We start from the raw sequence: 16,451 nt of genomic DNA, 5'->3' as shown, positions 1-16,451 counted from the left end.
GCTCTGATAAAATATCGGGACCTAGCTAAACGATCCATTAAGATCACCGATCACTTCACGTGCACCTCCGCCGGTGTAATCTATGGCAAAACTTGCACTTATTGCAAAAAGATATACATCGGCTAAACAGGCAGAAGACCAGGTGACCGATTCCGAGAACACCTTCGAGACGTAGAAAGAAATGACAAGGACACATCGAAACCAGTCGCTAGACATTTTAATTTACCTAATCATTCTAAGCAACATATGGCAATCTGTGGTCTTTCCGTACACTTAAGTAGCACTGAAAGCCGTAAAACTCTTGAACAAAAGCTCATCTTTCAAAACTGCAGTCTAAATCTTACAGGGATCAACGAACGCTTTTCATTCCACTAATTTATTCGTGTTTTTCTCGTTGCCATGTTCCCACCAATAACGTAGCTCCATTTTCTGCCTTTAAAAGCACACACAACCCACAATTCCTCTATTCGCTCCGGCGAAGGGCTAACGCTCGAAACGTCAGCTTTTGTAATCGTTACGGTGACCAATTTACCATTTAAACTTTGTTGATATATCTAAATTATTTTGTTACCCCCACCGACGCAGCCACAAACAGTTTCTTTAGAAACTATCAGCCTTTATTCATTTGTGTTTAATTTAAGTTAAGTGGTGATAGAAACAGGTTTACAGCCTTGTATTCTTGTATCCCTACTACAGTCAAATCTGTATTAAGCAGTCATCCATGGGGGGTGGAAGGGTGACCACTTTATACAGGTTGAGTGCTAAATACAGGTTTCACAGAATAGGGGTACTGTAAAAAATGATGACAAACATCATTTATGCCATAAGTGACCATGAAATGTACAAAAACTTGCTAAAAATGTTGTTAACATCTGTTTTGTGGCAGATAAGCGTGGATGTAATTGTACTTGAAAGATTATTCCTAGTTTTGTTTGAGTGCTTCTGCACTTAGTGACCGTTCAATACAGGTGGAGGACAATACAAACATGGTGTTGGAACTCTGTCAAGGGTGACCACAACTGCTTATTAGCAGTGTCGACTGTTTGTTAGAGGTGAAAAGTACAGTGAAATTTTGGTACTTTTGTACCCAAATTTGGTCAATTCAAACCTAGTTTGAGATACTTTGTATCTGAATCGCAAGTCATCCAAAATACCTTGTACAGGGGCATGAACATGTGTTGATTGTCGCAAATGACAAGTTAGCGTAGTCAAGGGAGAAAGGTACAAGCAAAATTCTGTCAAGAGATTTACACATAACTTCCCCCTTTAATATCCATACGTTATCCAGCAAACAGGTTATGAGAATATTCAAACTTAGCAGGCAGAAGTTGTTACCTTGATCTAGCATTAAATATTTGTAACTAATTTACAAAGAAATGTGTAGCAGGTGTAGGGAAGAATTGACAATCAGATCTTGGGAGTTGAAGGGTTAATTAGGACTTTCCAAATAAAAACACCATTTTGCTTAACTGTGGGAACAAAACAACCGGTAACCAGTATTCCCCTTTGGAATTGGTTCAACGTTTATTAATTCACTTATTATAATTTTTCTTTTTTCTTTTTGAGGGGGGGGGGGGGGGGGGAAGTGAGGTGGTCCAGCAAGTAACGCCACTATTTTTTCGTTTAATTTGGAACATTTTGGCAGGCAGTTGCATATAACTTGCTTAAAATCAGACTACATGGGGATGGGTAGGACTTAAATCCAAAATGTCAGCAAGCAGTCATAAAAACGTTTAGAAATGTGGTTTATTTCACTTACAATTTAGTTGGTTTCACTTTCTAGACCCATAATTGAAGGCTTGATCAGTTGTCAACTATATATAAGTTTTACTTTAAAAGGTTACACAGTCATCCACCTTCCATGGTAAAGAAAACAGAACTAATTGTTACAACTAACCGTCAATTTTTAAGTTTGACTTCTAATTTGATTCTGACGACTCAAACTGGAACTGAAAAAATAGTCTTTCAATATAGTTAATTCTACAAAAACAATTATAAGAACAGAATCCATTTGTTAAGTGGAAACAATGCTCTTTCTGTTTCTGAGATGTAAACGGGTCTAAAGAACCTTGTTCTGTGGTATACGTCTCTTTTTCAAAGGCGTCGTAGTTTTTCGCTTGTTTATATTCTCTGTGGGTACTAATGTGACCCCCCCTTTGAAAATCCTGGCTACGCCCCTGGTTGTTCCTTTGTTTACAGTTTTCCAATCACAACCGCAACTGCCAAGAATAACTCTCTGTTTTCTTTATCGCAAAAAACCTAGCCACCAGTTTATAATATACGGGTTAAGTGGTATTGTCTCATCCAATAGCCACCCCACTGAACTAATATCTCAGTTTGTTGACCACTACCTTCAACCACTCGTTCACAAACTACCATCTTATATCAAAGACACCAATGACTTCCTCAACAAACTGTTTTACATTGGTAATTTGCCCCCTAATTCTTTACTAGTTACACTTGATGTTTCATCCCTCTACACCAATATCCCACATAACGAAGGTATTAATGCCTGTGACCATTTTCTGTGTACCTCCTCCAATACCCCTATTCCTGCCGTCACACTTTGTGATCTCATTCGTATGGTTCTTACCATGAACAATTTTACTTTTAATAATGCTCATTAGCTCCAAGTTCACGGCACAGCCATGGGTACCAAAATGACCCCTTCTTTCGCTAGCCTTTTTCTGGGTCTTTTCGAAGGTAACGCTTTGAAAAATGCCCCATGTAAACCCCACACTTGGTTTAAATACATCGACGATATCTTTATGGTCTGGACCGAAGGTTTAGATAACCTAAAACTTTTCGTCGATTGTCTTAACAATATCCACCCCACCATCAAATTCACCAGCTCACACTCTTCCACTAATGTGGCTTTCCTTGACGTAAGTGTCTCTTTAACCACCGACGGTAATATCTCCACTAACCTCTACACCAAACCCACAGACAAACATATGTATCTATTGCACTCTTCTTGCCATCCATTACATACCAAAAAAAGCCATTCCGTTCAGTCTAAAGCGCTCCGCCTACGACGTATCTGTTCTACAGATAAAGCTTTTGAGACTCGCGCCGCTGAACTTACCTCATACCTTCTCAAACGAGGTTACAACCATAAATTCGTCACCAAACAAATACAACGCGCCGCTGACATCTCCCGCACATTCACCTTACAAACTAAAGACGTAAAAAAACCTAACCGTATTCCATTTATAGCTACTCTTAATCCGTCGCTTCCTCACATCTCCAACATCATCAAAAAACACTGGCATCTACTGCAGTCTTCTAACCTCTGCAAAAAAGCTTTTCCTCAACTGCCAGTTGTCGCCTTCAGTCGCTCCCCCAACCTTCGCGACACATTAGTAACAGCCAAACTCCCCTCTAATTCTACCACTTCCCATTCTTAACTCCCCCCCCCCCCGGCTCTTTCCGTTGTGGTAGAAACTGCGTTACTTGCCCCTACATCTCTGACGGTCTTACTAACTATACCTTTTTTTCTACCGGCGAAACACGTCCCATTAAATCTCACTTGACCTGTGACACTAAAAACCTTATCTCCTTAATTCAGTGTAACCGCTGTTACTTACAATACATAGGAGAAACTAAACGACGTTTAAAAGACCGTTTTAATGAACACCGCCGTACCATTGATAAACCTAACTCTAAATCTAAACCTACTACAGCGGCAGAACTACTCATTTCCTCTCCTAACCACTCTGCTCACGACATGGAGCTAATCACCATCGAAAAAGTGTTTTCCAAGAGAGACTCGATACGTAAGGCCAGGGAAGCTTTTTTAATTTCAAGAGGCAACACTATTTATCCAGATGGCCTTAACGCTCGCGAGGAAATGTATTAGTTTCTAGTTATTTATCCAATTTACCTTACTTACTCACTATTTCTATTTTTATTGTTATCTCATTGTCAATCAAATTAGTTTTACATATTTCCGCTGTTACATCATACAGCTATCTATGAAGCATCACCCCAATTCTCTGTTAATTCCCACTGCACCTGATGAAGGCTGGTTTGGCCAGCCGAAATATAGTGCTCCGTCTTAAAATTTACTTATCTACGTTGTATCGGTCTTGCCTCTATTTTTACATTTCATATTCGTTATTTTGGGCCGATCAGATCATCGCTGATCCAACTTACAAGAGTAGGAGTATCGTCCACGGTTGCCTTCTGAACATTTCACAGTTAAGTGGTAGACTCTTGAGTTTCTCAGCAAGGTGTTGGTGGCTTACAGAATCGAAGGCCTTTTTAAAATCCATAGCGAACATCAGCACTGCCATACACTTGGGATTATCTACAAACTTGCAGATCTTATTCTGGATAAGCCGTAGAGCATATAAGATGTCATGAAATATTTCCCACACGACAACTGAAGCTACATTTAGGTAATTTGGTCATATCAACTAAGTTGACATTGTAAATTGGCCACCATAAAGGGTTAAAAAGCTAACGTTTCGAGCGTTAGCCCTTTCGCCCTGACGAAGGGCTAACGCTCGAAGCGTCAGCTTTTTATAGGATGGTTTTCATTAACGACGGAGTCGGAGTCGTAGTCGGAGTGGTAAGAGCGCTTATGATCTAATGAAAATCGAAAAATGGAGTCGTAAGCGGAGTCGTAAGCTCGACGGAATCGGAGTAGGAAGAATCAGAACGTTCCCATTTTCTTCCGATTCCGCTTATGACTCCTTCGCTTACGATCTAGTGAAAACTGCATTGTCGGAGTCGGAAGCGGAAGCGGAAGAATAAATCAATCATAATGCTCGGTTACAGGCCCGCGGAAGTACAAATTTTGGCGCCAAAGACAACATGGCGGACGAAGAGCAACTTTGGCTCTTATTAATCATTATTTTGCGCAGGCAGAGACAATGCAGAATTAATATCGTTCGAAAAAGAAAGCAATTTTGCGTTCGTGATATCTATCGACGTCTAGCAGCCTTGGAAGAGTATGCTAACCTCGTCAGCGAACTACGACTTGGTGATCGTGAATCGTACTTTCGGTAGGTTCAGTTCGAGTATTTTAACTTTTAGTTTCGTAATTTTTACCGTCAAGCTCACACGTTTAAATTTGTTACGGCTATTTGTGCATTTTGGAAAGATGGAATCGAGGATTGTGATTGGTTTATTCTTCCGCTTCCGCTTCCGACTCCGACAATGCAGTTTTCACTAGATCGTAAGCGGCGGAGTTATCGGCAGAATCGGTGTTCTGCTTCCGACTCCGTCAGTTTGATTTTCACTAGATCGTATCGCTCCACACTTCTGATTACGTCTCCGACTGCGACTCCGTCGCAAGTGAAAACCAGCCTTAACTCTTTACGGTGGCTAATTTACAATTTCAACGTAATTGATATAACCAAATTACCTTGTTAAACACACCGACGCAGCACCACAGTCTCTTTAGAAACTTACCCCCTTTATACATGAAGTTATATTTAGTTCAGTAATGGACGACAGGGCCGGGTCAGCATGAGTCCACTGATCCAGAGACCGAAAAAAATGCAAGTAATGATGATAAAACAACTCTAACCGCAGTGTCCGTTTTAGCATCTTTGTGTAGGGCTGATTAAATATTGTTTCTAAAAGTTTTCCCTTTGCTTGAAAAGAAGGTATTACTATGTCTTAAACATTTTGGGAGAACTTTGGAATCTTTTCACAACAAGAAGTTCATCTTGTCCGTTCATCAAACTGTGTCAACTGGGATCTAATTTGATCTTAATACCAGTCTCTCAAGAAGCATGGCTACCACTTTAACCTCCTCTTATTCGCCTATCGTGCAGGTACGAAAGTATCAAAGCATTGTTTAATTGGTCAATCCCTTTCCCATGCTTATGTTTGATCTGGCTCTGAAATCGAGTCTCGCTGATATGTCACGAGCTATTGACAAGCAGGTTGACAAGTGAATGTACATTTGGAAATAAACCCGCAGTATTAGTGGAGGAAACAAGATTTCTCTGGTTCCAGTTAAAACAAACAAGCAAACAAACTTTATTAATGTTTTTACATTTAAAAGAAGAACACGTACAACTCGCCTGTAGCGGCGAGTTGTGCAGGGAGATAAAGAAAAAGAAGAGAATAACTCAATTTGAAAGCTTCAGATAACATACTATGAGCAATAACAATAGCAAATAAATGTTTTCAACATTTAAGAAATTTGAGACAATTATTATCCTAATAAACTGAATAGTCGCGCCGAAATTAAATTTTTACGCACAGCAGAAGTGAAGGAGCTTAAGAAAAAGTCAACCAAATTTTCTTTAACTAATTGTGAAGAAAGCAATTTTCCCATTTTCTTGGCGTCAAGGAAACAGTACCAATGAACCAGAAAGAGCATTTCGTTCAAGAATTCTCCCCAAGGACCATATCTGCCATATCCCCATCACACCTTCTGGACCTTCTGAGGACTAATTTAAATAAAGAAGAAAGCGACGGGACGTACGCTAAGCACTTCTTAGATAGAGGTAGCACGGAATGCTGGTTTCGACAGTGTGCTGCTCTTCTGAAGTTAAACTTATTAAATAATTAAAATGAACCCCAAGCAATGGAGAGATAAGAAATTACCTGCAAAATTAAGGGCCTGATTACATGAGCCGAGCTGGCCCGGTTAGCCGAGCTGATTTCTTTTGTTTGCACGCTTTGGCGAACACCAAAACAAAAGAAATCAGCCCGGCTAACAGGGCCATCCCGGGTCATGTAATCAGGCCCTAAAATACATTCTAATTTAATGTTACCATTAATTTGCTTGTTAATGAAGCGCTCGTTCTTTCTCTTCTATTCACTGTTTCTTATATGGTCCTGCTTCCCATAGAGACGAAGCCATAGTTTTGCCCTGTTTATTGAGTCCCAGCACACGAAACAAAAAAGTTTGCCGAGTTTTACCCGATATTCCTCGCTCTCGGCATTTGTTTGTTTTGGAACATCTTCAGTCGTTCAACGCTCGGTAACGATTCCTTCGGATCGCTTCGAATGTTACTCGGAATTGGCTCGTGATGATGAACATCCCACGATGGCGCTTGATTAAAAATGAACCCAGTCTCTCCCGTCCTATTAGAACGCCTGTCAATAAAAACCTTCCCGCCATCTTTGAATTGCGGAACTGAGACTGACATCTAAACTAAAACATGTCTTCATTATCCGTTTTTCCAGCTCCTGCCCCAATAGGCGAGGTAACGTTATGCGAAATGAATGCCAGGTTGATAGCCGAGGATTACAGCTCTGCCGAGTTGTCAAAATATGTGCCCGCCACACAGGTAGAGTTCGTTTCATATATCTTTTATTGAGATACATACATACATACGTACGTGGTTTATTTGTTTAAGCAGGTCATGAATAAAAGGCAGCATAAAGCTGATGCGGACCTGCATAAAACTACCATGTACTAGTATGAACACTTTTAGACCGTAAACCATATCACTATGACATGGCGTTACATCCAACGGGGTCAGAATCTAATAATGAAATAATAGTAGCACTGATTGGACCATTTGTGTAACCTTAGCAAAGAAACGAAACCAAAGTAACCGTATGCATCAGTTTTGACCAAAGTATACATTATTTCAATCTGTAACTGTACATTATATTTAGAATAAAAGAGGTTTTTAATATTTTGCAAGGGTATCAAATTTATGTCGCTGATCTTTGGGAATATCATTTTAGAGGGCATCTGTGAAAGTGCATTGATCTTGAAAAAATGCATTTTAAAGTTGCTAGAAAAGGACAGAAATGTGTGTATAGAGTAATCTTTGCAAATTTGTTCAGATAAGGGTGTTGAAGCTTTGAATTTATTAGTTCATAATAAGTATAAAAATGTCAGGGCCCATGACAGACATTTGATTGTAGTTAATGTCAGGGGGGGGGGGGGGTTGGGAATTGAACCTTACCTGGCTGGGGTGGGGAATTTGAACCAAAAGTGTCAAGTCTTTCCAGCAGAGTGCAGGTGTTTTATCTTTTAATTTGCAAGTTTGTGGCTCGGAAGTAAAGGTCTAGGTTTTAAAGCTTGGTTGATCTTCAAAAGTTCAAATGTCTGGGGGATTACCCGGAGGTGGGGATGTAAAAGCTTTGAATTGATTGATGCATAAGATCATAAGGTCCATACAATTCAAATCATTTTGGATCTTGAGATTAAATTTTTGAAATTTTAGAAACCCTTCATGATTCCAGCTAGAGAGATAGGAAAAATAACTTTCTGTGTTTCATCAGGGGATCAAGTATCCTTCAATCAATGGAAATAAAGAGAGATCAAAGACAGGAAATAACTTGTCCAGTTCTATGGATCAAGATTGGGGATCACTTGTGAAGAGAGAGGAAAGTATTTCTAAAAAGCTTCTTAAGGTTTGGTAAGTACTAGCATGATGTTTTAAAACATTTTTACAGCATACCACAAAAAAAAAACTTTGGCAAAAAAGAAAATGAAAAATATTTCCTTAAACATAAATTGTTCTATAAAGGTGACTGCCTTCCTGCAGTTTCAGAAGAATGTTTGCTTCTTTGAACAGATGTCCATTGGTGGGCATCTCTTAGTACTGGTGAGGGGTTTGTGAATCCATTCTGAGGTTTGTATGGAATTGGTTCCAAAGATTAGGGATTGTAATCTACTTTAGTCAATTAACAGTAACCATTACACTTACATATTTGCTATGATGTTGCACTCATGCTTGATCCCATCCCACTTGCATAGTGCACATAACATGATAATGTAAAAACAAATTGGATTCCATAACAGTCTATAGAATTACATCCAAGCATATTTAATGAAACAACAAGGAAAAAAGGTGAAGTCTGTTTACAAGCCAAGTGGTCCATCAGGCTGGTGCTTAACTTTGGTTTCTGTAGCTTGAAGCAATTAGGAGTATTTCTACTTCCCCTAGGATGGGATGCTAGTCCATCACTGGGTTACCCCCCTGAGCATTTAAATACCTGGGTGACGAGAGGCACTGTGATAGTGTTCTTACCAAAGAACACAACACAATGTCCCCAGCCAGGGCTTGAACCCGCACCACTTGATTGGGAGTCGACCGCGCTAACCATGAGGCCACTGTGCCCAGTGTAACAAGGAGGCTGTTGTATTATAATGTTTTAATTGCTATTTATTTGATGATGACATTATGGATAAAATATACTGTACTTTGATTTGAGCTCCTTAGAATTGAAATATGACCTTACAGAACTACTGTCCTTTCAATTGTTTTTGGGATTGATATTCATCTGTGGAATTTTATGCAATTAAATCAACCAGGCATTATAAAGGGATATCTGAAATGCTGCATGAGGTCAAGAAAAGCAAGGATGAAGGTACAATGTACAATCATTGAAAGTTCAGAGGAAGAAAAGGGGTTTTGTTGTAATGAGTATTTCAGGTGTTGTGTATGCTAGTCCTAAAAATGAGTTTGTTTGACAAATTGTATTTAGTTCTTATTAACCGAACTAGGTCGGTCTGTAAGGGAGAATCTTGACTGAGGTTGTCAGTACAGACCGAATGCAGTGAGGTCTGTACCAGCGATGGAGGTCAAGATTCTCCCATACAGACCGACCTAGCTCGTTTAATAAGTTGTTTATATTGCTGTGTCTTATATGCCAATTTTTTATATTCTTTGTACCTTTTTTTTCTAGACCGGTCTAGATGCCGGTCTAGATGGGAAAATCTAGACTGCTTTCAGTATTGATTTCAGCCAATCAAATTTGTGAATTCAGTAGTTCCCAGTCCTTGTGAGACACAGCCATATAATAATTATACTAGTTATAGATGTTCAATTCTGTCAAAACATTGTGATAAAAGATATAGATTTTTCTTTTGTTGGTGCACACTATTGCTATGTGTAGGACAAGTATTACTGATAATCAGCAAATTTATTCTTTTATGCAAGGAGACCTTGGGGGTGCCATTACTGCCAACATTCAGATACTTTTTTTTTTATAAAATGGTGCTTAAGATATGAAGCCAGTTATGTTTTATGCAGCCAATCATTTTATAAAATGGTGCCTTAAAAATATGGAGTGCTTTTTATGAAGCCTCTTTTATCCAGCTAATCATTTGATAAAATAATTAGCTGCATAAAATATATTTGGCTTCATGAAAAGTGCTCCATCTTTTTTAAAGTGCACCTAAACCCCAAATTTTTTTTTTCGCGTAATGAAATAAGCGTATCTTTTGGAGTATTTCTATGCAAAATGTTTTTATTTGCTCAAATCAAAATACGGAAATCGGCTGCCATCTTGCCCCACTACCGAGCTTAAAGAGGAATGGCTCTAGCAGGTAATGTGACGTCAAATTGAGAACACGAAAGTCTGCATTTCACACATTTTCACTTGTTTGGGAAGGTTGTCGTCGATATTGTTCGAAAATATGCCAACTAAGTGTATTGTAGAAGGATGTAGCGACATGCGAAATTTGTAAGAAGGTATCGCGCTTCATACATTCCTCATACAACACACCTAGTCGGCATATTTCGGACAATATCGACGACAACCTTCCCAAACAAGTGAAAATGTGCGAAATGCAGACTTTCGTGTTCTCGATTTGACGTCACATACCCGCTAGAGCCATTCCTCTTTAAACTTGGTCGTGGGGCAAGATGGCAGCTGATTTTCCGTATTTTGACTGGGCACAGAAAATTAAAGATTTGAGCAAATTAATTTTTGCACAGAAATACTCCAAAAAATAAGCTTATTTCATTAAATGAAAAAAAGTTTTGGGTTTAGGTGCACTTTAAGGCACCATTTTATAAAATGATTAGCTGCATAAAACTTAATTGGCTTCATAAAAAGTGCTCCATATTTTTTAAGGGACCATTTTATAAACTGATTAGCTGCATAACACATGATTGGCTTCATATCTTAAGCACCATTTTGTAAAAAAAAAAAAAAAACAGTAGCTGAATATTGGTGGTAATGGCACTCCATAGGAGACAACCATGATCTCCAAGTCCATTAATAACAAGTTCTTCTACAATTATGTAATTTAAGTGTTTCAGCAGGGTTCTCAAATTTATTTTAACTGCTGAAAATGAGCAAAAACATTTGGAGTAGCTGGCCCATTTTTCAGAGTAGATAGTAATTTGTGCCAGTCACTTACCTATAATTATTGACAACCTTGTTAAGTAACTATTAGTTATCAGTCTTAAAAATTTATATTCATATGAAAATTTAGTTTGATATTTTTCCTTGACAAAGTGCCATCATGGCTTTGGCATGTGAGCAATGGAACAGATGCAGTTATAAGATGGTTCTTATCACTTTATGGCTACATTTTCCCTCATTTAAATGTAAGTTTTCCAGATTTTATCATCTTTCATACATGGTCCTAGGGAAAGCAGGTTAATGTGGCTAGGAAATTAATAGATGCATGATCTGAACTGGGGAGGCAGCTGAATTTAATTATGCTTGCCTAACAAGCATGGCATCTTGCAAAGCCACATTCATAGGAATTCCAGGGCTTGCCCCTCTGGAAAATATTTGACATTCGAAACTCTCTGAGAGGTGATTTTTGGCATTCTGGGACATGTTTGTCCGGGTAATATTTTCTTAGCCAGACATTGGTGTAAGAATCAGTTGAAAAGGACAGGAGTGCTGAGACATTGGGTCTATGAATTGTAACTTCTTGGTTACATTCATTAAATCTTTGAACCAGAGTAGCATATTAGACCATGTGTGACTGTCCTCCTGGTTGCATTGTGAACTTTGCTGTAAAATACTTAAAATTTTTCTATCTTTGAATACAATTCATAAAGTAGCCAGCCCAAAATTGTTTGACAGCTGGCTTGTTTCTACCACCAAATGTCAGTCTAATGACAACCTTTGGCAAGTATCTATTTGCCAAACCTAGTTATCTATTAAAAATTTAGTAGATGTTTAATTACTACAAATTAAAACTTTTCCCATTGGTTGAGTTAAGGCCTGTAGTACTGTAGATGTTCATGTTTTCACAATAGAGATTTAATACCATGATTTAAATTTTTTAATTAGGCAAAAATCTTTTGAAAAATCTCCTAAATTTCCCTTTATTTGTTTTCAGCTATCCAGAGAAGAAATGATCAATGTCTTTTCATGTGTGTCTTCTTGGTAAAACGTTAGATTCATAAATAAAGTAGGATTAGATTGAATATGTGTTGAAGGTTGAAATCAAATTTGGGTCAAAGTGATTTTTAAAGCAATGTGATTTGTAACTTTTTTTTATAAAGTGAAGTGAATGATTCGATACCTTAATAGCAGCATAGGCTGAATTGCTAAGGTCTATAGTGTTACTAAGGTTGAGATCGGACGTCAGCATTATCAAGCGCCTCTGGCAGCCACTTTAGTCCATGTAACGACCTCACCTTCTCCCCCCACACTTCCCACCCCAGGGGAGGACATCCATCACACAGTAATCTCGTGCGTGGGAAATTAATGTTTCCTACCCCAAACCCTGCAGGAGATGGGACCTCCATTTATTCGTCCTTATCCGAGAAGACTAGAATATCTATTCATTTCATTGATGTTATAGAACGGTAGCAAATTCTCCTCAGTTATTTTAAGACCATGAGTATTGGTCGGGCCGGGGCTCAAACCCTCAACCTCCCGCACAACACAATCTGGCACTCTAACCAATTGAGCTGACCAGGAGGCGCCCTTCTTCATCCTTCAATTTGAGGAAGTATGGTATTTATAGTATGAATGATTTTAATTATGATAAGTAGAAATTGATCTTGTATCACTTCTGATCAGTTAATTAATAAAAACAGGTGATTTAAAATTAGATGGAAAAATAGAGATTCTGATATAGGTTCAACCCCTACATACAGAGGGTGCCACTAGCTACCAATAGAGTAATAAATACCATATGAGCAAGCCATCACTGTGTATAACTCTCTAGTCATCCTTGTAATCTATTGATTTTATAGGAAAAACTCTTCCATCAGGGCATTCGCCTGGCACCCTCATGTTGCTAAATTTGTTGTGGCTTGGCAGGTTTGTTTGAAATGACCTGAAGGTCATATTGATTTTTAGGGGCAGTGATTGAATGTTCAACAGGATTGGTGGGGGGGGGGGGAGGGAAGGGAGGGTAGGTGTTGGTGAAGGAAGCTTCTTCATAGGTCTTACAGCATGTAATGATAATAATGACTTTCTTACTGTGTTCATTACATCTAGCAGGGGGGGGAATCCCCAATGCTTATAGGAGACACTTGACTAGAACCATCTAAAATGAATATGAAATTGAAATTATAGTAACAGATAATGTATAACATAGCCTGAGAAAAGCAGCTGTCCTTTCGCTCCCTTCGTTTCCCCGCGAAAGGGGAACGAAGGGAGCGAAAGGATGGCTGCTTTTCTCAGGCTGTGTATAACAGATTTCTGAGTGAAATTTACAAATGATAATTATACAGAAAAATCCTGCAAGAAAAATTGAAATTATGAATTGTGAAGATTGCAGCCACTGCATCCATCTGAGATGTTATTTAAATCAAGCTTAATATGTATCTGGGTCTTGAACTGCTTACATGTTGCAGTTGTCCACAATTTTGGTGGGGAATATGTCTCAACATCTCTACTGCGGTACCCAGGCCTTCTCATCCTCATTAGTACTCAAAAAATAAATTTATTAAGTCACCCATGCCACCCCATGCTTGCTTTTATTGAAAAACTACATTCTGCCAAAGGAAGGCTTTTACATTTTGGCATGCTAATTGGTGTTTTTTAAAGTCTCTTTGCATACAATTTTCTCCTAAAAGTGTCTGTATCAGTGGTACTCCTTTTTGGCTTTTTCAGTCTGTTCAGTTGCAGCATTGAACTTATTAAGTACTCTTTGATTTCTTTTTCAGGATGATTCAGTGAGAGTTTATACATTGTCAAGGTAGGATACTTCAGACCAGTTCTGTTCTAGTCTGTTACTAAGTAATAAGTAGTTGAAGTAGGGAAAGGGCGGAATCAGAATTAATTCACTCAGACCTACATACCAGGTAAAAATAAGAATAATTAACTTAAAAAAATCCTGTGCTTTGCATGTGAAGACATTTACATTGCCTTACTTTGATAGTTCACACAGAATGATAGGAAATGGTGGCAAGAGTACTTGCCTCTCACTGGTGTGGGCAGGGTTTAATTCCCAGACCTGATGTCACATTAATTTTGGGTTGAGTTTGTTGTTGGTTCTTCTCCTTGCTTGGATGATTTTTATCTAGTTCCTGTGGTTTTCCTCCCTCCACAAAAATCAACTTTCCAAACTCCAATCTGACTTGGAAACAATGGACAAGAAGAGCCACATGTGGAATGTCTATTGCTAAATTCCTATTATTATTCTCATTGTTATTATCATTAAATTTTATTACAGAATATTGTGATTGAATTTTTGCAAATTTTTGCCAGCACTGAATGCACTCATTAAAAATAAACAGTTTGCAATAATAATGCAGCCTAAGTGAATAACAATAATATGTAACTTATGAAGAATCTTAATTTGCAAGAATATCCAAGCTAAAATAATTAAGTTAACTCTTGATCTACAAAGTGAAGTTTCATTTAAATGTGTTTATCTGAGAGAACATGATAGCTTATGAATAAAAGTATTTGAATATATTTTTTGTCTTTTTTTTTCAGTGATTTGGTCCCTATATTAGAGCACAAGCAACAGAAAGCTGTCAGTTGTCTGGCGTGGAGGTAGGGCTAACTCTTTCACCTCAAAGATTTCTTTTATTTAGTAACTCTCTATATTGTCTCCCAGGCATTGCTTATAACTCAAGTTCTGAGAATTTGGTATTGAATCAAATGATAATTCCCTAATTGATATTTTTCTACATTCTCATTACTTGTCTGCTTGATATTGTATTGTTATTGTAAGGAGAAATTAATCACTGACAGTTTTGTTGTATTCTTAACACTTCTCACACACAATTGGGAGCCATGTCAAGCCTAACCATACAGCCTGACCTTTATTACGTAGCATCTGGGCTGGGGGGAATTATGTGCCGATGCAAAAGCGCATAATTTTAGCTCAAACGCATAATTTGCATAATCTTGTAAAAAGTGCATAATTTCTGCACAATTCTGGATATTTTGAAAAAAATGTGTGCTAAAAGATAAATTTTCCTACCTTCAAAACCTTTTAAAATAGTTTTTTCAAATTGTAGTGAATTTTGATGGCAAAAACTGTATTTTTAATCGAAAAGATCGTGTCAAACATGCAGGAAAACAAGTAAAATTGAACAGGCCTCTTGTCTTTTGCTGCCGGAGACCTGGGCTCTACTTGTTGACTTGCAAGCAATATGATTGGAGGAAAAAGAACCAATCAGTGCTTCCGAAAGAAAAATGGTGCCATTTTGGTAAATTTATTCCAGAAACTTTCTTTTTTGTTCTTTTCGTGTTTAAAATGGAAAGTTTTTTCAAACGAAAGAAAAAAATTACAATGTAATGGCCAAAGAGAGAGTTGAGCAATATCCTGGCAAATAATTATTAATAGTTAGGTTTTCTTAATATGGATTTACATAAAAATTTAAAATTTATGTAAAATTCAATACTTTCAATATTGTGCAACTTACATAGTTTGTACATAATTTGCTAAATTTGGCACATAATCGCAGAAAAAATGGTGCATAATTTCTCATAAAATAGTGCATAATTCCCCCAGCCCTGAAGCATCAAAATATTACAACAGAGCAAACAACAGGAAAATGCTTCCTAGATTACAGCCCACAACAAACTTGAATAAATTTACTACCAAACAACTACCACAAATTGACCCCTTGCTCACCATAGAGTCTCCAGTAGCTCAGTGGTTAGAGCATCCGACTACATCACGGATGGTCGTGGGTTCAAGTCCCATCTGGGGCTTGGATTTGTCTATTACACTAAAACAACTACCTGTCATATTAAAAGGCTTGTCCAATGAAGGCTTTACGATGGTGAGAGAAATTCTCAGAACTACATATAAATAGTGACTTTGAGGCATTTAAAACTACCCATCTTGAAGGTGGGTGGGGGAGGTCTGAGAACAACAAATGGCAAGAAGAAAACCTGTAAATTATATCCAACCATGTGATGAAACCCTCTCACACTAGCACCCAAACTCTCAGGTGTGTAAGAAAAACATTTTCCACTTCTTTCATTCTCCAGCTAGCAGAAAATGACAAGCTTTTAATTGGTTTTCTCTAAAGGCTTATATTTAGAGAGATTGAAATACCGATGTGCGTGTGTATGTGTGGTGAGAATTTTTCTGATTATTGTTTCCATGTATTTTCCTTTTAAAATCATGTTTTATTTTTTTCAATTTAGACCTCTGTCAGGATCAGGTTTGGTGGTTGGCTGTGACAGTGGTTTGTTTGTCTGGACTGTAGACCCATTATCACCCATTCTAAGGTAAACATTGCTTGAATGTAATTTTTTGAGATTATAATAATTATATCCCTCCCACTTAGAGGGGGCACATTGATTGTTTATTACTTGACTATTTGAATGTAAACAAATCTGTTTGCAATTTT

At 38.0% G+C, this 16,451-nt stretch overlaps 1 protein-coding gene and 1 non-coding gene across 2 annotated transcripts; both read left to right on the top strand.

The window, feature by feature from the left end:
- Positions 1–7,051: 7,051 nt before the first annotated feature.
- On the top strand, positions 7,052–16,329 carry LOC148715961 (aladin-like; the record flags this gene model as incomplete). The annotated part of the gene is made up of 9 exons (XM_088746209.1): positions 7,052–7,256; positions 8,206–8,342; positions 9,242–9,297; positions 11,176–11,267; positions 12,017–12,063; positions 12,882–12,948; positions 13,800–13,831; positions 14,575–14,634; positions 16,246–16,329. Coding segments are annotated over exons 1-9 (704 nt in total), but the record flags the coding sequence as incomplete, so codon positions are not given.
- Trnac-aca (transfer RNA cysteine (anticodon ACA)) lies at positions 15,731–15,804 on the top strand. Its single transcript has one exon. It is a non-coding gene; the product is annotated as a tRNA-Cys (tRNA).
- Positions 16,330–16,451: the final 122 nt, after the last annotated feature.

The sequence above is a fragment of the Stylophora pistillata genome, unplaced genomic scaffold (assembly GCF_964205215.1).
Source record: "Stylophora pistillata unplaced genomic scaffold, jaStyPist1.2 SCAFFOLD_550, whole genome shotgun sequence".
Taxonomy (NCBI): domain Eukaryota; kingdom Metazoa; phylum Cnidaria; class Anthozoa; order Scleractinia; family Pocilloporidae; genus Stylophora; species Stylophora pistillata.
The sequence above is the reverse complement of the archived record's forward strand: the minus strand, read 5'-3'. Positions and strand labels throughout refer to the sequence as shown.